The 19,726-nt window shown below is 39.9% G+C and overlaps 2 protein-coding genes across 8 annotated transcripts in view; both read left to right on the top strand.

The window, feature by feature from the left end:
* Window positions 1-238: 238 nt before the first annotated feature.
* LOC129851128 (eukaryotic translation initiation factor 4E type 3-like) lies at window positions 239-7,596 on the top strand. Of its 2 annotated transcripts, XM_055917430.1 has the most exons (7): window positions 245-597; window positions 1,663-1,735; window positions 2,032-2,126; window positions 2,399-2,459; window positions 2,575-2,641; window positions 2,919-3,074; window positions 3,754-7,596. In XM_055917430.1, exons 1-7 carry the CDS (start codon window positions 422-424, stop codon window positions 3,798-3,800), a joined length of 675 nt encoding a protein of 224 aa, XP_055773405.1. In that variant the 5' UTR covers window positions 245-421; the 3' UTR covers window positions 3,801-7,596. The 2 variants fall into 2 exon arrangements, with proteins under 2 accessions (XP_055773404.1, XP_055773405.1); XM_055917429.1 differs by having other exon boundaries at window positions 239-597; window positions 2,919-7,596.
* A 5,033-nt stretch (window positions 7,597-12,629) lies between these two features.
* LOC129851127 (forkhead box protein P1-B-like) overlaps window positions 12,630-19,726 on the top strand; it is a 246,278-nt gene continuing 239,181 nt past the window's right edge. For 4 of the 6 annotated variants that reach the window (XM_055917423.1, XM_055917428.1, XM_055917427.1 and 1 more), the window contains exon 1: window positions 12,631-13,125. The gene's annotated coding sequence lies outside the window, so the exon portion shown is untranslated. Of the gene's footprint in view, window positions 13,126-19,726 lie in introns of all 6 variants that reach the window. The other 2 variants (XM_055917425.1, XM_055917426.1) reach the window with 2 other exon arrangements.

The following is a 19,726-nucleotide window of genomic DNA, read 5'->3' as shown; positions in this document are numbered from 1 at the left end:
AAAGACTTCCTCATATGCACTCTCCTGTTCTATTGGATTTCAAATCAACTTTATTTCATTGTCTAGCAGCCAAAGGCATTATCCTAGTCATATTAGCAACCCAATGACAGTTGTTACATCTTTAGATCGCCCTGTAATGGTTATTTCCATCTCTGCCCATGAAACCGTTTTATGCGTTAAAGTGCTCCGATTTTCACCCCACACAGTAGGAGGCAGCATGCACCCATAACGTATGTTTGCAGACCGCCATTATATCACATGAGAAAAATAAGTTATAGTACCATAGAAGAAGAAGAAGACTTCACTGTCTATAGCTCTGTGTGGATACTTGCTCCGTCGGGGTGAACACGAAAGAGGCAATTCGGTTCAAGGAGCTACACCGAGCCTTTTCACAAAAATACTTTGATTTTGTACACAGAAAATGGCGGTTCCTGCAGGTGCAAATGTACAGATGAACACAGAAACAAAGAACGACCTTGCAAATCCATCTGAAAATGACATTCACTTTGGCGAGAAAGAATTGGAAAACATCACAAATCACGTCGAAGATGGCACAACACTGCCCCTGCACTCTCCGTGGACATTTTGGCTTGACAGGTAACAAAAATACGAATGATTACCTAAATGTAGCTAACGTTAGCTAGCAACACTCATCTTAACGTTTAGTACAACGCACATCGCGTTTTAGATACGAACTGAGTAAGACTCACTTAAAGACAGCCGACAACATCGATGTCGGCCTTACACAACTGTTATAGCTAACTAACGTTAGCTAGCTAGAAGAAAAGAGGGTCTTCCAGATACAGCTAACTACGTTAGATCGCTTGTTCCCACCCCAGCTAATTTACCGGTATGCTAACTTGACCAGTGTGAACGTTTACCTATGATATTTTTGAACAACTAGAATGTATTATTAGTGCATTTTCTAGCTAACTATCCAAGAAGTTGTGACGCGTTAACTATGGGCTTCCTGGCTACCTTGTAACAACTGGTGGAAGCAGCAGACAACGCTGCAACATTGTTGCAAGCTGAGTCAGATTCAGGCTAGATTCTATCTATTCTCCCGCTATCAGACGTGATCGCATCGTATTCTGCGGTCGATAGCAAGAAGCTACAATCTTGCTTTGAGAAGGCTACTTTGAGTAACATCTCTTGACTTCAGGTCAATTTATTGTAAAAGTCAACTGTCCAAGTTACATTTTAATTGAAGTTCAGCAGATGGCCTAACCAAAACATTTGCATAGTTGCAATCACAATGTAGTGAGAATGTTTTGTCAAGTTCGTAGACTGGGATCTACAATTTTGTGCCCATTTATTTCGATATTTTTAGTAATCAATAAGGAATTGTATGTATATAATCTCACACATGGAACTTGACCTACCCACTATTTCGTAAGCAAGCATTTCACTGTAAGGTGAAATACCTGAAATACCTGTTGTATTCAGTGCATGTGACTAATAACATTTGATTAGATTTTCTTCATTGACCTCCTGATCACATCACTGAATTTGTCATGACTAGATATGGTTCAGTGTTAATGTTGGTTATGCAGCTCCAACATGTCTAAGAAATGTCTTACTTTGATACAGGCTTTGACACACATCTGTCTTTGGGAATGGGCTTGGTTTTCAAGAAGCAGCTTGTTTGTGTTTCTCTTTTAGGTCATTGCCAGGGACAACAGCAGCAGAGTGCGAATCTAATCTGAAAAAGATCTACACAGTACAAACTGTTCAGGTGATTTAATGTGGGGAAATTATGGATAACGTTGTAAATGACCTCTTCAAGCTATCTACTCTGATCCTGGGTTGGCCGGTCGGTGTAGGTCATCATTGTAAATAGTCATTTGTTCTTAACTGATTTGCCTAGTTAAAATGTTTTTACAAAATCCATAGGTTGACTTTATTTTGGTCTGACTAACTAGCATAGCATACTAAGAGATCAGCAAGGCAGTCTTTTCATTGGATTGAGAGAAATTACTTTTCAGTAAGCTGTTGTTAATTATGCATTGATTTGTCATTTTCTCTGAGTAGAGTTTCTGGAGTGTATACAACAACATCCCTCCCGTGACTACCCTGCCTCTAAGATGTAGTTATCACTTAATGCATGGAGAGAGGAGGCCCCTATGGTAAGTCCACTAACTTAATGGAAAATAGTTATATCATTTATTTCATTTTGGGAAGGCTTTAGATTGTGGTTTCAATGGAAGGTTCCTTGGAAATTTTGTTACATAACCTTTCATGACTTAAGTGGCACAAACTAGAATGCTTTTGGTAAATTTATAATTTCCTAGTTTTCGCTGCCTAAGACAAGAGTTTTTGGTTGAAACCTCATATGTTAGTGTCAGTCTAAATGCTGAGCTCAAATGTTACTGAGTCTTAATTCTTTAATCTCCAACAGGGAAGAAGAAAGTAATGCTAAAGGTGGAGTCTGGAAGATGAAAGTACCAAAAGAAAGCACTGTATGTTTTAAGAACCTTCACTCATCCTTAATACATCTCGAATCAATGCCATATTACTCACTCACTGACTGAGTTGGTTCTATAAAACACTTTTAAAAAATATTTTCACTCTCAGTCTGCCGTTTGGAAGGAGTTGTTACTTGCCACGATTGGAGAGCAGTTTGCCGATTATTGTGCTTCAGGTGAGTCCCTACTTTCAAGTCAGTACATGATGTTGAATCTAGTGCTTGAGGTGATTTGTAGAATTACAACGTGAGGACTCCATCATGGCCAGACACTATGGGGCCTATTTTAGTTGTATCCCTACTAAACTTTCTTAAGTTAGAAAATGAACCAAATTATGATGATGATTCACCCTCTAGCACTAATAATAGAATATGATGTGACTATATGAGGTAGTGGAAACATGACCATTTATATGTACTGATTTCTATCTTTCATTTTCCTTTGTCTTTACAGAGGATGAAGTGGTTGGTGTAAGCGTTAGTATTCGAGATCGAGACGATGTTGTTCAGGTCTGGAATGGAAATGCATCTCTTGCTAGTGAAGCGAATATCTTAGGGAAAGTCTATGAACTCCTCCCGCACATAACTTTTAAAGCAGTATTTTATAAATGTGAGTATGGTCTTTTGTTTTCGTCATTTATTTTAAAGTGCATTGTTTTGAATGATAATTACCCAGCTGAGGGCGGGCGGGCTGTGAATACTTTGGCTGCTATGACGCTCTGCGAAATCATACTATGTCTCTATTTTTGAGTTTTGACTGTGGCATTGTAGTCACACAAAATATGAATAATGTTGTCCGTATGTAGTTATTTTTCAATCTCATTGAAATTGAAAGACCTACGAAAAGGTTGAGGCTTTACCATGCCTGCATATCTATTCCAATTTATTCACTTACGGAAACACAACATCCCCATCAGCAAAGATGACTGAAAAATGTACTATACTACTAGCATACATATAAAGCAAAAGCGAGAACAGTCAGTTGCCGATGTTGAAAGTTGCTACCGAACCTGACTTTCTACTGGTGGTATTGACTATTTAGATACTAAATCTAACTGATGGGAATTCGTTCATTTGAGGTAGCAAGCTTTTATACGTGTCTGCTATCTATTGAGCTAGAATCCAATAGGATTTTCACACGCTTTTGGTTAGTTTCACCACTCTGTCTGCCCGCTCTCCATCTACATGCCCCCGGTGAGTTTTAGGCATTTTTTTTATCCAACATAAAATTTTTGCTATGTATGTGAAGTCAAGGGTTTACATTAAATATGACTGTTTTCGTCTTTCAGCTCACAGGGAACATCATGCCTTTGAAGGAGGGCGTTCACGACATTAGCCTCTGCACTTTTTGATAAAGCTCTATTCTCGCCTGGATTTAACCTTCTCTCCTCAACTTAATCCAAAATATAATTTTGCATACTGTACATCGAACCGAGGAAAACGTCATAGAATGTTATTGATATATATTTTTATAGATTCAAATGGCTGAGTTTCAGTCTGATGCCTTTTATTGTTTTTGTTGTTGTTCTTGAAACACAATTCTAAAGAGATTCTATCTTTAAAGTACCGGTAGGTCTTTTTTAATTTAGTGGGTCATTTAAAAAAAGAAAAGAAAATGTCCTTAGTCTTCATTCATGTCATTTCTGTATATGTGGTGTTTCTTCTTTAGAATGATAATGCACTCTATTGCTGCACTGTCACTGCCCTGCTCTCTGCCCAGCTTGGCATGCCATGGACCTCACACGTGAGCATTGATCCCTAATGTATCTATGGCACACCGCTGACCCACAGTTCAATGTTTTTCACTACATTTGCCCTTAGAGAGATGTTGCTTGTTTATACAATGTATGTTTTTAGCTGTCTTGGAATTCTGAATTGTTTGATCCATATATACTTTGACTCATTTGAGAAAAATGTTGTCCTAAAAGTTGTAGTATTGTAACTGTTGGCAGACAGTGTTTTCTTTTTGGCACACACTCAATCATGTCTCACCAATATTAACATCAGCGTTGAAGTTAGTAAATGTATAATTGACTCAAATGCTATAGGTAGTAATGAGCAAAGTCCCCAGACATTCTTACACGTTATGATTATACTTTGATTGCAGAGCTGTTAATATGCAATAGGTATGAACAGTGTTATACTGGTGTATTTTTTTTTGTATCAGAATTTTTTTTTACTTTAAAAGGATCAAATATTAACAAAGTAGTGTGTATATATAGTACATTTCATTTAAACATTTCTAAAAGTGTGGCAAATGCATTCTTTGGAAGTATGTTTTGAGTGAATGTAATAATAAGATAAGTTACTATTCACCTTATTGAAACTCAGCCCAATATTTAAAAAAAGAAATATCCCATGCTGCTGTCACATCACTGTCACCAGAACACTTGTGCTGGTAATATATGCAAAAGTATTTGGACACCCTTTCAAATTAGTGGATGGTGACATCCACTAATTGGTGAAAGGTGTATAAAATCGAGCACATAGACAAACATTGGCAGTAGAATGACCTTACTTAGTGACTTTCAACATGGCACCGTGACAGGATGCAACAAGTCAGTTTGTCAAATTTCTGCCCTTCTAGAGCTGCCCCGGTCAACTGTAAGTGCTGTTATTGTAAAATGGAAACGTCTAGGAGCAACAATGGCTCAGCCGTGAAGTGGTAGGCAACTCAAGCTCACAGAAAGGGGCCGCTGAGTGCTAATGCACGTAGCGCGTACAAATAGTCTCCTCGGTTGCAACACTCACTACCGAGTTCCAAACTGCCTCTGGAAGCAACATTGGCACAAGAACTGCTCGTTGGGTGCTTCATGTATTGGGTTTCCATGGCCGAGCAGACGCACACAAGCCTAAGATCACCCTGCTCAATAAGTGTCGGCTGGAGTTGTGTAAAGCTCGCCGCCATTGGACTCTGGAGCAGTGGAAATGCGTTCTCTGGTGTGATGAATCACGCTTCACCATCAGGCAGTCCGACGGACAAATCTGGGTTTGGCGGGTGCCCGAATGCTAGTGCCAACTGTGAAGGAGGAATAATGGCCTGGGGCTGTTTTTCATGGTGCTGGCTAAGCCCCTTTTTTCCAGTGAAGGGAAATCTTAACGCTACAGCATACAGTACAATGACATTCTAGATGATTCTGTGTTTCCGACTGTGGCAACAGTTTGGGGAAGGCCCTTTCCTGTTTCAGCATGACAATGCCTCCGTGCACAAAGTGAGGTCCATACAGAAATGGTTTGTTGAGCTCAATGTGAAAAAGCTTGACTTGGTTGCATAGAGCCCTGACCTTAATAACCCCATCAAACTCCTTTGGGATGAATTGGAACGCAGACTGCGAGCTAGTCCTAATCACCCAACATCAGTGCCCGACCTCACTAATGCTCTTGTGACTGAATGGAAGCAAGTCCCCTCAGTAATGTTCTAACTTCTATTGGAAAGCCTCCCCAGAAGAGTGGAGGCTGTTATAGCAGCAAAGAGGGGACCAACTCCATTTTAATGCCCATGATTTTGGAATGAGATGTTTGACGAGCAGGTGTCTATATACTTTTGGTCATGTAGTGTGTAACCTCTGTTATTTCTGTTTTGAATCCCACTATCTCAAAGTGAGCTGTACTGATCACATTTTACATTAGAACTGTGCCTTCCGCTGCCCAGGTTCTCAGTTGTAGAATTTGGTTTAAAAATGTATGCAACTTGGTCCTATATTTGTGAGTCTTGTTGCATTTGTTATTCGAGGGTACTGAAAAATAAAATGTTTTTAATTTGTGGGAATATTCTGATGCTTTGGTCTTGGATGCATTATCTCCACCTACTGGTGACTTTTTGTCGTATATTTCACCTGCATTTCTGCTGCAAGTCACTTAATACAGAGTACTAATAGTACTACTGATACTCTGTTCAGTATCATCACCCCTGAAATGAAAAAATAAATAAAAACTAACTTTCTGTGTCCTTTGCCACGTAGCAAGAGTGTTTAAGTCCTATGCTTGTCCATATTTGTTCACACACTGCAAGCACTGGTTTGATCAACCGTGGCAGTAAATAAGTAAAATATGAATATTATCCCAACAGGATGCCTGTTTTTGAAATGTAGGTGTGTGTTGTCAATTTCCAGGCTTTTTGTTTTTTGCTTACAAATACAGTATGGACAGATGGGTGAAATGTCCTCAGAAGTCATTATCTGTGAACCCTCCCCAGAAGTGGCTTCCTTTCATTACATGTAGAACGTTAGTCATGTATTGTTCCTCTGTTGCTCATCATGCCCTCAGCAGCAGGGGAGAACATCATATGAAAGCCACCCCCTTTGGAAATTGAGAGTAGATTATTTTAATTTGCTTAATTACTTAATTAACAGAAAGCTAATTACTTTGTTGTGTGCATGAGTGCATATGGAGAGGGTGTTACATAATTGATAGTAATCCTCAATTAATTTGTTTTAAAGCAGCACTCTTATCAAGTCAAGGCCTAATCCACAGCATATCGGCAACATCAAACCAACAATATGTAAAAACAATTCATACAAAAACACTTTTGTTTGACACCATTGAGCTTAATATGCCCCATATTGAAATGCAGATACATTTAGCTGACTTTGTAATTGTGTGTTGTATTGTCTTTTAATGGATCAACATTTTTAATTGGAAGTTCACCTAGAGAATTATATTTTTTGATTTCATTGTATGATTACAACTTTGATGCAAATTGAGAGGGGTGCTGTTGTTACTATAAATGCCCACTATCAAAATAACGAAAGTCGCACACTCCATATATAAACTCCCAGCAATTTAATGGGTATTTAACATCGTTTCGGCAGCACTGTGCCTTCCTCAGGGTAATGTCATGAATACTTGAACCAGACATTACACTGAAGAATGCACAGTGATGCTGAAACGTTGGTAAATACGCATTAAATTGCTAGGAGTTTATATATGGAGTGTGCGACTTTGTTTTGATAGTTTATAGTTTATTTGCCGTTAGCACCTCCACACAAACACATTTTTCTGGGTGTGCGCCAGCTCATGTTTTTTAAGTTACTATAAATGTCTGCATCATCACTGAACAAAAATATGAACTCAAATTCTAAAGTGTTGGTCCCATGTTTAAAGAGCTGAAATAAAATATCCCAGAAATGTTCCATATGCGCGAAAGCTTATTTCTCTCACATTTTGTGCACAAATTTGTTTACGTCCCTGTTTGTGAGCATTTTTTCCTTTGCCAAGATAATCCATCCACCTGACAGGTGTGGCATATCAAGAAGCTGATTAAACAGCATGACCATTACACAGGTCCACCTTGTACTGGGGACAATAAGAGGCCACACAAATGTTCAGTTTTGTCACACAATACGATGCCACAGATGTGTCAAGTTTTGATGGTGCGTGCAATTGGCATGCTGACTGCAGGAATGTCCACCAGAGATGTTGCTAGAGAATTGAATGTTAATTTCTCTACCATAAGTCGCCTCAATGTTATTTTAGAGAATTTGCCAGTATGTACAACCGGCCTTACAACTGCAGACCACGAGTAACCATTTCAGCCCAGGACCTCCACATACGGCTTCTTCACCTGCGGGAACATCTGAGACCAGCCATCCGGACAGCTGATGAAACTGTGGGTTTGCACAACCGAAGAATTTCTGCACAAATTGTCAGAAATCATCTCGGGGAAGCTCATCTACTTGCTCATCGTCCTCACCAGGGTCATGACCTAACTGCAGTTCAGTGGGCAAATCAAATGTATTTATATAGCCCTTCTTACATCAGCTGATATATCAAAGTGCTGTACAGAAACCCAGCCTAAAACCCCAAACAGCAAGCAATGCAGGTGTAGAAGCACGGTGGCTAGGAAAAACTCCCTAGAAAGGCCAAAACCTAGGAGGAAACCTAGAGAGGAACCAGGCTATGAGGGGTGGTCAGTCGTCTTCTGGCTGTGCCGGCTGGAGATTATAACAGAACATGGCCAAGATGTTCAAATGTTCATAAATGACCAGCATGGTCAAATAATAGTAGTCACAGTGAACAGGTCAGGGTTCCATAGCTGCAGGCAGAACAGTTGAAACTGGATGGTCACCTTTGATGGCCACTTGTACGTTGGAGAAGTGTGTTCTTTACAGATTAATCCCACTTTCAACTGTACCGGGCAGATGGTAGACGGAGTGTAAGGCGACCAATGGGCGAGCGGTTTGCTGATGTCAATGTTGTGAACAGAGTGCCCCCCATGGTGGCGGTGGGGTTATGGGCAGGCAGGCATAAGCTATGGACAACGAACACAATTGCATTTTATAGATGGCAATTTGAATGCACAGAGATACTGTGCCGAGACACAGAGATACCGTGCCGAGATCCTGAGGCCCATTGTCGTGCCATTCATCCGCCATCATTACCTCATGTTTCAGCATGATTATGTACGGCCCCATGTCGCCGGGATCTTTACACAATTACCGGAAGCTGAAAATGTACCAGTTCTTCCATGGCCTGGATACTCACCAGACATGTCACCTATTAACTGTATTTTGTATTTTTCTGTAATATTTTATGTACACACTGCTATTTCCCTGTTTTGCCTTCTTGCCAGGTCGCTGTCGCAAAAGAGCTTTTTAACCTCAATGGGTCTTACCTGGTTATATAAAGGTAAAATACACTGCTCAAAAAAATAAAGGGAACACTAAAATAACACATCCTAGATCTGAATGAATGAAATATTCTTATTAAATACCTTTTTCTTTACATAGTTGAATGTGCTGACAACAAAATCACACAAACATTATCAATGGAAAAAAATTTATCAACCCATGGAGGTCTGGATTTGAAGTCACACTCAAAATTAAAGTGGAAAACCCACACTACAGGCTGATCCAACTTTGATGTAATGTCCTTAAAACAATTCAAAATGAGGCTCAGTAGTGTGTGTGGCCTCCACGTGCCTGTATGACCTCCCGACAACGCCTGGGCATGCTCCTGATGAGGTGGCGGATGTTCTCCTGAGGGATCTCCTCCCAGACCTGGACTAAAGCATCCGCCAACTCCTGGACAGTCTGTGGTGCAACGTGGCGTTGCTGGATGGATGATGGATGATGGATGATGTCCCAGATGTGCTCAATTGGATTCAGGTCTGGGGAACGGGCGGGCCAGTCCATAGCATCAATGCCTTCCTCTTGCAGGAACTGCTGACACACTCCAGCCACATGAGGTCTAGCATTGTCTTGCATTAGGAGGAACCCAGGGCCAACCGCACCAGCATATGGTCTCACAAGGGGTCTGAGGAGCTCATCTCGGTACCTAATGGCAGTCAGGCTACCTCTGGCGAGCACATGGAGGGCTGTGCGGCCCCCCAAAGAAATGCCACCCCACACCATGACTGACCCACCGCCAAACCGGTCATGCTGGAGGATGTTGCAGGCAGCAGAAGGTTCTCCACGGCGTCTCCAGACTCTGTCACGTCTGTCACGTGCTCAGTGTGAACCTGCTTTCATCTGTGAAGAGCACAGGGCGCCAGTGGCGAATTTGCCAATCTTGGTGTTCTCTGGCAAATGTCAAACGTCCTGCACGGTGTTGGGCTGTAAGCACAACCCCCACCTGTGGAAGTCGGGCCCTCATGGAGTCTGTTTCTGACCGTTTGAGCAGACACATGCACATTTGTGGCCTGCTGGAGGTCATTTTGCAGGGCGCTGGCAGTGCACCTCCTTGCACAAAGGCGGAGGTAGCGGTCCTGCTGCTGGGTTGTTGCCCTCCTACGGCCTCCTCCACGTCTCCTGATGTACTGGCCTGTCTCCTGGTAGCACCTCCATATTCTGGACACTACGCTGACAGACACAGCAAACCTTCTTGCCACAGCTCGCATTAATGTGCCATCCTGGATGAGCTGCACTACCTGAGCCACTTGTGTGGGTTGTAGACTCCGTCTCATGCTACCACTAGAGTGAAAGCACCGCCAGCATTCAAAAGTGACCAAAACATCAGCCAGGAAGCATAGGACCTGAGAAGTGGTCTGTGGTCACCACCTGCAGAACCACTCCTTTATTGGGGGTGTCTTGCTAATTGCCTATAATTTCCACCTGTTGTCCATTCCATTTGCACAACAGCATGTGAAATTTATTGTCAATCAGTGTTGCTTCCTAAGTGGACAGTTTGATTTCACAGAAGTGTGATTGACTTGGAGTTACATTGTGTTGTTTAAGTGTTCCCTTTATTTTTTTTGAGCAGTGTATATATATGTATAAAATAATTAAGCATGTTTGGGATACTCTGGATTGATATGTACAACAGCGTGTTCCACTTCCCGTCAATATCCAGCAACTTCGCACAGCCATTGACAAGAAGTGGGACAACATTCCACAGTTCACAATCAACAGCCTGATCAACTCTATGCATAGAGCTATACATCAATCTGTGGGCAGAGTTATATCATGCCCATAGTGTGGAAAATAGGTAAGTGCATGTGACAATCAATTTCAAAACTAGATTAATTTCACCATAAACATTGTCTGATTGATCAAACCGCTTTTGTTTTCAGGATCAATATTAATTTCCAGTGCAAGATGTGCTTTTGTGTGAATTTGAATTAACTTAATCTATGATTCCTCCCTTATCTTTTTATTTATAATATCCTATGTTGGAATAGTTCATTTCCCTATTCCCCAGTATTAAGGGGTATCCATAGATATTATTCTATGTATTCTTTTTGTTTGTATTTTGGGTGTAAAGTACTGTATTTTTGTTACACATAATCTTGTCTGTTGTATGTTTTCTTCATTGACAAAAGTTTATTTCTAATTTTACACCCTGTCTGACTGCGGTTGTTGGACTTCACATGGACCAAACACAAATCCCACGCTTGCATATGGTCCCGTGTGGCTCAGTTAGTAGAGCATGGCGCTTGCAACGCCAGGGTTGTGGGTTCAATTCCCACGGGGGGACCAGGATGAATATGTATGAACTTTCCAATTTGTAAGTCGCTCTGGATAAGAGTGTCTGCTAAATGACTTAAATGTAAAAATGCATGTTTCTGTGGCTGTATGAGAGAAGAGCAGAGGACTATTGAACACAACCCTGTGGTCTGGTCATGCTAACCATGCCAGGTTTGAGGTGTCTCTCCAACGCAGTGTGGCTGCTTGTTACTTCTTTACTAGCAGAATATCCACTGTGACCAGATGTGATAACAATACGCCTCTACTATGTCACCAGTACTCTTTACTATATAGCTTTGTGTTTTTTCAGGATTGTTAAACTCCAATGTGACTTTCAGGTGCAGAGAGCTCTATCATTTAAGGAATGGCCTATACAGGCATAGACTTGATGTCTACATGAGAATGTAACATTTTGTGTGACTAACAACTTAGATATTTGGTTATTAAAGTGATAATTCACTGTTTACTGTTTTATCATATGAGGAGTAAGAAGACAGTAACGGCTTCAACTGCTGTCAGTGGGTGGCGCTCTACACCAAAGAAACAGCGTTTCTAAGAAAACCCATCAGCCATGTTGTGCCACCTAGATGCAGCCATGATAAATTTACTGTCTTTTGTAAAGAAATCAACGGTGCTTTGCAGACCTTGATCAAGGACAAAGAGACTTAAAATATTTTCTATTGAGGTTAAATTAATGTTGCTTTTCAACAAGTGTTAACTGGGCTATTGGACCGACCCATGATAATTCTCTTCTGTAGGGGGCAAATGACAGACATTTTAATTACTGCCATAATGTCTTAAGTCCTTCAGTGACAGTAAATCGAGCTGAAACGGGGGAACATTCCATTTTCACAGGCAGGTCGCTGAAGGCAGTTATTACAGGCTTATAACATATGTTTTGAAGTAACTAATAATGCACTTTATAATATAGGGGAAGGAGTTAGTGAAGTGAATGTATAACGCAACAATTTACAAAAATATAGCTATATAGTTTGTGTTGTGGAGTGTCGCCACGCACATGCTATAAGCGAAGTTAAATTAATATATATCTTATTAGTCTGGGACAAAAACATGTTTTCCAACAAAGTTAAGGCTGAGACATAGGAGTCTAGTTTGTCCCTCTATCGAACTTTAACCTCTCGAACTCCTTCCTTCCATTGGACAAAGTGCAGAAAAAAGAAAAGAAAACTTTCTGCATCAATTGTAATTAGATAGCTTACATCTAGACATTTTTACTTCATGACAAGCCGTTGGTGTCGAGCCTTTCTGCTAAAACTAATGCATCATTACATCTCTCACCAAAATTGCATGCATCATTTGAATTGGCTACTACTGTGTATTGTAAGTGGTAACGAATATATGACTTCTGTCAAAATTCTGTGAAGATCTACAATGAATGTTGTTTACCCAGCAGGTGGATATGACGTCACGGATTTGGAACATCAGAAAATAACATCCATATTCGCGATAATTTTTTCTTTCACTGCGAATTAAAATGTAATAACATTAGAAAGAGCTCGCTCTCGTATTCGAGACAGAACGTGGCGTGAAGTCTAGATTATTTTACGGGTAACAGTGCTCTCCGTGAATGCAGCAGAGATGTATCCTCACAGTTAAAGTTAGTCCCCCAAGCGGAGTAATGTTGGTAGTATTTACAGTGTGAATATTGCATGCTTACTTGGTACACAAGATCGCGTGTACAGTTCATTATCTCTAGCACAGAATTGTCTACTGCGTGCACCTACCATTGTCGATTGGGTAAGTTTATCGTATTATAATGTTGTCTCGTTAGACATTGATTCTACTATTTCAGTTTGCTCACATGGAGTTTGTCTTTGTTTGCCAATGTTTTTTTTAGAATGGTTTCTATGGCGAAATAAACTAATAAACAACACCAATAATATGACATGAGAGCTGAAATACTGTTCGATGTTTTGTGCTATGCGCTGCAAACCGTGTATACTCTTCGAAAGGCTCAGTGATACAGCATTAGAAGAGACACTGCATTTGCTACTTTTCTAGAAGTTAGGTCGGTAGTTGCTCACTTATTTTCTCATGTTTGTGATCCCGGGTAAATATCCTTTAACAGAAGATCAAGTAAGAAGTGCAAGTAATACTTTGTGAAACCATGCTCTTGGTATACTCCGTGTATACACTTTGTAACTCAACGTGAGTTTATTGAATGGAGAGAGGAAGTTTAGTGCGGTGATTTCTTTGGACCAAAATCAGGGATAAGGTGCTTTTCCCCACGTGGTACCTTCCGCAAACTCTTCAAGACTGACCAGACTCACTGTAGATTCACATTTTGACACATTATTTCTTATGATTACAGAGTGGGAAGCAATACTTTTGATAGTTCAATCATGTGCATTGATATAACCAAATATGTACCAAGATTTGGTAGTTACTGTAGCACTTGCATGTCTGTAGACTACTCTCATAATTGCAAATCACTATAATAATGTTATAATATTATTATAACGTCATTATAGTGAACTACAATTGTATTGAATACTGGTTTTATACTCTAAGCATCTCTAAGCATATTTTCTAGACTTTTATTATTCGCTACAAGTACTATCCCACTTTGTTGACTTGTTAGTGGCTGGAGGCTAAAAGTTTGACAACACTTTCTTGATTGGGTTTAGGTTGTAGTAGATTAGGCTATGCATCTTTATTTGCAAGAAGATATTCCACTGCATTAGAGGCCCATCACCTTCTGGCATGGTGAAATTAGAACATGAACTGATAAATGACTTATGTTTTCTATACAACAAATACCCTATCTACTATAGTATTTTGATCTCTTAACAAAACATAATTAGGTAATTAAATGTAATGAACTAACGTAGATAAATTAAAACTTTATTTTGTTTGCACTTAATGTCATGTATTTTTTAAGTGTCTTCAGTTATTATACTATTTTGTATTATATTCTATTATTTACTCATTATTTTTTTTTACTATATAAAATCATCATTATTGCAAATAAAATAACTAGGCCTACAAACTATAACTTGCAGACAGGGTGTATTATAATTCTTGAATAATTGTAGAAATATACTGAGCATGATTGTTTCCCTAAGCTAAAAGGGAACACAACAAGCACACAACAGTTAGATATTAATAAAGAATCTGAACCGAATCTGCAGCTGGCACCATTGGAGCTAAAACTATCTAAAAAATAAAAGGCAACTGCAGCTTTAACATCTATCATTGGCAGAGCTCCCTCTTCGTTGGTCTTTGGATTAGTCATTGTCTGAGGAAGAAAAAAAAACTTTTGTAGGAGAAGTAAAGTAAACAGCCTCCAACAAGCGAACCTTGACAACCCAGATTAAGGAAAACATTGAAGATCAAACAGTGCTGCTGCTGGGCTGTTGTCATGATCTGCCTGAGAGAGAGCTGCAGACTATTTGAACAGGCACTGGGGTTTGTGTGCTCACTTATGCAGAAATGAACCTTTGCAAATGCTGACCCAGGTTTAAAAAGCACAGGGTGAACTTTCTTTGCAACTTTCCTGCTCTGGTGTTTAACACAGCCAGTGTCCAGAGAGCCCCAGCCTTTGTTCTCCTGCTGATTCTTCCACCCACGACAAGTATGACAGGAACACACTAACCATGTCCTCTCAGACTGCTTTACACCAGATCAAACTACAGTACTTTCTCTGCCCCTTATTGCAACTGAAAAAAGCAGGTAAAAAAAATATTACAATTGAGACAGGCTAGTCTTATGCAGTGTTATTACTTAGCCTCATTGAATTCCAATTCAATCCGTAATGTTCTTTTGTGTTTTCAAAAGTCCATATTTTCAGTTTGGCCTCTTCAATACATACACAGGCATTTGTTTTGGGTCCTCTTTTTGGAGAGTTGTGGCTAACTTGGTGAGATAGTAAATTAGCCACTCATGCAATCAGTCTGAGGAGGATTCCCATCCCGGAGTGGACGGGCTTGCTCTTTCATCTGAGGGCTCACTATTTGTGAACACACACTGAAATGACCAGTGCTGGGTATGGAGTGCCTGTAAACTGACTGTGCCCTCGCTCAATGATAATAATAGTTATTTTTGTCCCAATGTGGGAATGAGGTTTCACACTACGTAGAGTTTCCAGACTAGGACTGGTATTAGGGTATTTGCTTGATTTATCTTGTAATTAATGCTTAATACAGATTACAATAATTGAAAGTGGTACCACTTATGAATAACTTCCCCTATGTATCTTGTGTATTTAATTGTGTATTTATCATCATCTCACTGTCGGAACATTCACACCATGAATTTCTCATGTGACTCACACATTTTCACATTAAGATTGGTCTTAAATGTACAGGACAGGCTTAGAGAATGAATAGTGGGATGCTAAGTAGCACAACTGTGACAAGTAGACCAACAGTATTTATTAGTATGCTATTGCATTCTAATGGAATGGCTAACAAAGGGAAGCAGGACAATATTTGCAGGGTAAAGGTTAGTGTGTCCCACCCCCTGTGGCGTGCCCAGGCAGCTGTTGCCTCTCTGCGCCGTGCCCCTGGCACACTGTGCTCTCCATGCCAGGCTGCCAGGCCATTGGTCAGGGAGTGGACGGCTTTAGGTGAGCTCGGAACGACTCCTCTGTCTCCATGGAGACTGCACACGCTCAGGACAGCCATTAACTCAGCCAACCATTAATTAATGTCTTCCTCTGTCATCTGTCCTTAATAAAGGGAGGAAGGTTGACAAAATGTCACTGGTAACGGGGAAAGAAAGGAAGTGTGCAATTACTATCAATTAATTATTCATAATTAATTGATTATCGTTGCATGATAAAGAAAGAAGTTGGTTGGCTTTAGTTTAACAAAATTGTAGATATAAAAAGGAGGTATTTTAGACAGGACATATGAATTTAGTTTATTTCACACATTTTTTTTTCACTGCATTGATTTTTTGGGAAGTCATTAGCTGCTATTTTGTTACCAGTTGCCAGTTTAGTTTGTATATCATTTTCATGTATATTTCATAGTGATGATTTTTTTTGTAGTATCCCTTTTGACTATATTATATTGTTTCTATGACTCCAAGTATAGATTCTCATTTTGCTAGGTAGTTAACGTTAGCTAGTGCTTGTCGGCTATACCTGTGTCAGAACTCCGGTATTTCTCCATCTCTAACTTGTTCTCTATCTTCTTTTTAAATGGTGAGCCAACATGTTTTTAGCACTTTTATTTCCATGACTGATCAAAACTTGTTTCCTCATGGCTCTCTCTTGTCCTTCTGCAGCAGACATGGCGAGCAATATGTTTGGAACATTGAATCGCAATAAAATTGCAGTATTAAATTGCAATAGACATATAATCATCAGAATCGTGAGAATCACAGTACATATCATATTGGCAACTAAGTATTGTGATAATATCGTATCATGAGGTCCTTGGCAATTCTCAGCCCTAATATTTCATGTTATACTGTACATCAGGGGTTACCAATCGTTTTTGTCCTGTGACCGCATTTTAATATATAAAAATCAAAATCAAAACTCCACCATATACAAAAAGGGATGGAATCAACAGCCAATGTTACATTTTGTATTTGGGGCTATGGTAGTCTATTACAAATAAGTCTGACAGTACTTCAATCTGAAGGAAGTATGGTTTGAAGTGACTAAAACGTATTAGAAAGGTATTGGGAAGTTCAGAAGATCATCAAGCAATAATTGTGTATGATCATCTGTGTAGAAAAGAACACCATCATTGCTTTAAATGATAATGTTATTTTTCCCCCAGGCTGTTTTGGTTCCAGTCCTGTCCACTCTGTTCTAACGAGTCATGCGCAGCTTTTGAGCATTTTAGAGGGAAACAGAAGACATACTTGTTCCAAGGGTCATAATAGCTTATAGTTTAAACCGTTCAAAAGTTAGAGCCACAGTGTTTAAGCTGCAGTCATTTAACTCTGGCGCTGCGCCACTGCAAAATCATTGCCACCATGCTAAACAAAACAAGTAATGATTAGAAAAATCTGGCAACCCCATAGTAGAATAGTTTATCTATTTACCTAGTCGGCTTGTTGTGTGTTCTATGCGAGATAAATATTCCTCTCGAGGCGCATTCAAGTTACGAGTGCCATAGGGAGTGAAACATGCATTCTGACAAGCAGTCAATCCACAATAATTCTTGCAATCGTGAAGAAAAACAGCAGTTTTAAAGGCATAAGTTAAAAAGAGGGCAATCACAGCTTTCCATTCCTACTTTATTTATTTCTCAACTCCTAAATATGCTCGAACTGCACCATTTTAAACCCAGAGTTTTTAGCAGGGTCATGGATAAGCACTTTACTGCTTTGCAATTTGCTGTGAGTGCATAGGGGACAGTGGGGCTAAATGTAACATGGGTCAATTGTAGGGTAACTTGGGGTAAAATGCCACCCTACCTCAAAATAATTTCATGGTATCAACAGCCAATGTTAAAAAAAAATATTTGGGGCTATGGCAGTCAATTACAAATAAGTCTGACAGATCTTCAATCTGAAGGAAGTATGGTTTGAAGTGACTAAAATGTATTGGAAAGGTATTGGGAAGTTCAGAAGATCATCAAGCAATAATTGTGTATGATCATCTGTAGAAAAGAACACCATCATTGCGTTCAATGGTAATTGGGGAGTGACATAAAAAAAAGGTCTTGAGATGGATTACATTTTTTGTTGAGCAAGAGTAGTGGCAACATTAAGTGGTTTCTGTGAGAAGTACAGGCAGGGGGCATGTTACACCGGGTGGCAGGTTATCCCAAGTTACCCTAATGTAGGCCTACCTTATATTCGCTGTATTTATGCACGTTTTTGGAGACATAAAATTCATCAATAGGATGCTAACTAGTTAAAAGATTACATTTGGGATCTAGCTAATGATTAGACCAATAGGGTAAATGCAGATAGGCAACCCCATGCTTCAGCCTATTTATTTATAGCCACTATGCTCCATTAGTTGGGCTACAGGTGATAATGCTTATTGCTAATAGGATACCTGATAATATGGACCATACATAGGAAATTGCATGGTCCAATATGTTAACATAATTTAAACTAATAATAATATGTTATTGGGCTAATTTCTGGAGGTGGAAATTATATTTTAGATGGTGTCAGCAATATTTTATTTTCATTCATTTTGGAATAGAATGTCCTTTTAAAAAGTCAACAGAACTGAGCTTTTCAGCCCTTCTACATAAACATTTTGGGGGGACCCCGGAATCCCCCCAAAAAAGAGGGGCAGGACCTCCCCTTCAACCGCACCCGCCCCCTCCCTGCGACCTTTCCCCCCCCCACTGCTACACAATTTTCCAGAGGAAACACTGTAGAGCCATATATGTAGGAAGAAAACAGAAACCGCTCTGTTTGTCTCAATCGCATTTAGCTGATATCGGAGGTTACTCATGTAACTGTGGTTCTATGAACCAAGCAACACATTTTCAGAGTTTCTTTTGCAACCAGGCGAACCCTGGTTTGGGAAACACTGCTGAACATCATACAGGCTCCTCTATTATTTTGTTTTGGTAGATGCCCAACTGAGACAATTATGTTGTTTCACTTGCTTATCATCAATAATCAATTAAAAGGAGATTTAAAAAAATCAGTTCACTTACATACTAGAATGGAAGAATATTAATGAAAGAGCCGTTTCAATGTGTCTACGGCTGAAAACTACTCTCTCTGTAGTAGTGTCGGTTTGCATTGAGATGTGAAAACTTCGCAGGTGTGTGTAGGAGTAGAGAGCGTAATGACTGAGTGAAACCTTACTTTCAGGCTTAATTTACTCATAAAGAAAGCAAATGCCAGTGCAAATCTCAACACCTCTCATATATATTAAAATATGTACATTGTCATTGCTGATTTTTTTCACACATTTTGCTGTAGCGCTGACTAGCCTAGTCAAACCTCGATGGGCATCTGAGATGTGAGATATATTTAAAGATTGCTAGGATTGCATCAGTTTTTTAAGGCCCAGTGCAGTCAAAAATGTGATTTTCCTGTGTTTTATATATATTTCCACACTATGAGGTTGGAGTAATACTGTGAAACTATGATAATGCCCTTTTAGTGTAAGAGCTGTTTGAAAAGACCGGCAGATATTTTGTTTGTATTATTATAATACATTTTTCTCCCCCCAATTTCGTGGTATCCAATTGGTAGTTACAGTCTTGTCCCATCACTGCAACTCCTGTACGGACTCGGGAGAGGTGAAGGTTGAGCTATGCATCCTCCGACACACGACCCTGCCAAGCTGCACTGCGTCTTGACACTCTGCTGGCTTAACCTGGAAGCCAGTCGCACCAATGTGTCGGAGAAAACACCGTACAACTGGCTACCGTGACAGCGTGCATGTGTCCGGCCCGCC

This window comes from Salvelinus fontinalis, chromosome 3 (assembly GCF_029448725.1).
Source record: "Salvelinus fontinalis isolate EN_2023a chromosome 3, ASM2944872v1, whole genome shotgun sequence".
NCBI classification, from domain to species: Eukaryota; Metazoa; Chordata; class Actinopteri; order Salmoniformes; family Salmonidae; genus Salvelinus; species Salvelinus fontinalis.
This window is presented reverse-complemented; position numbering and strand designations above follow the sequence as displayed.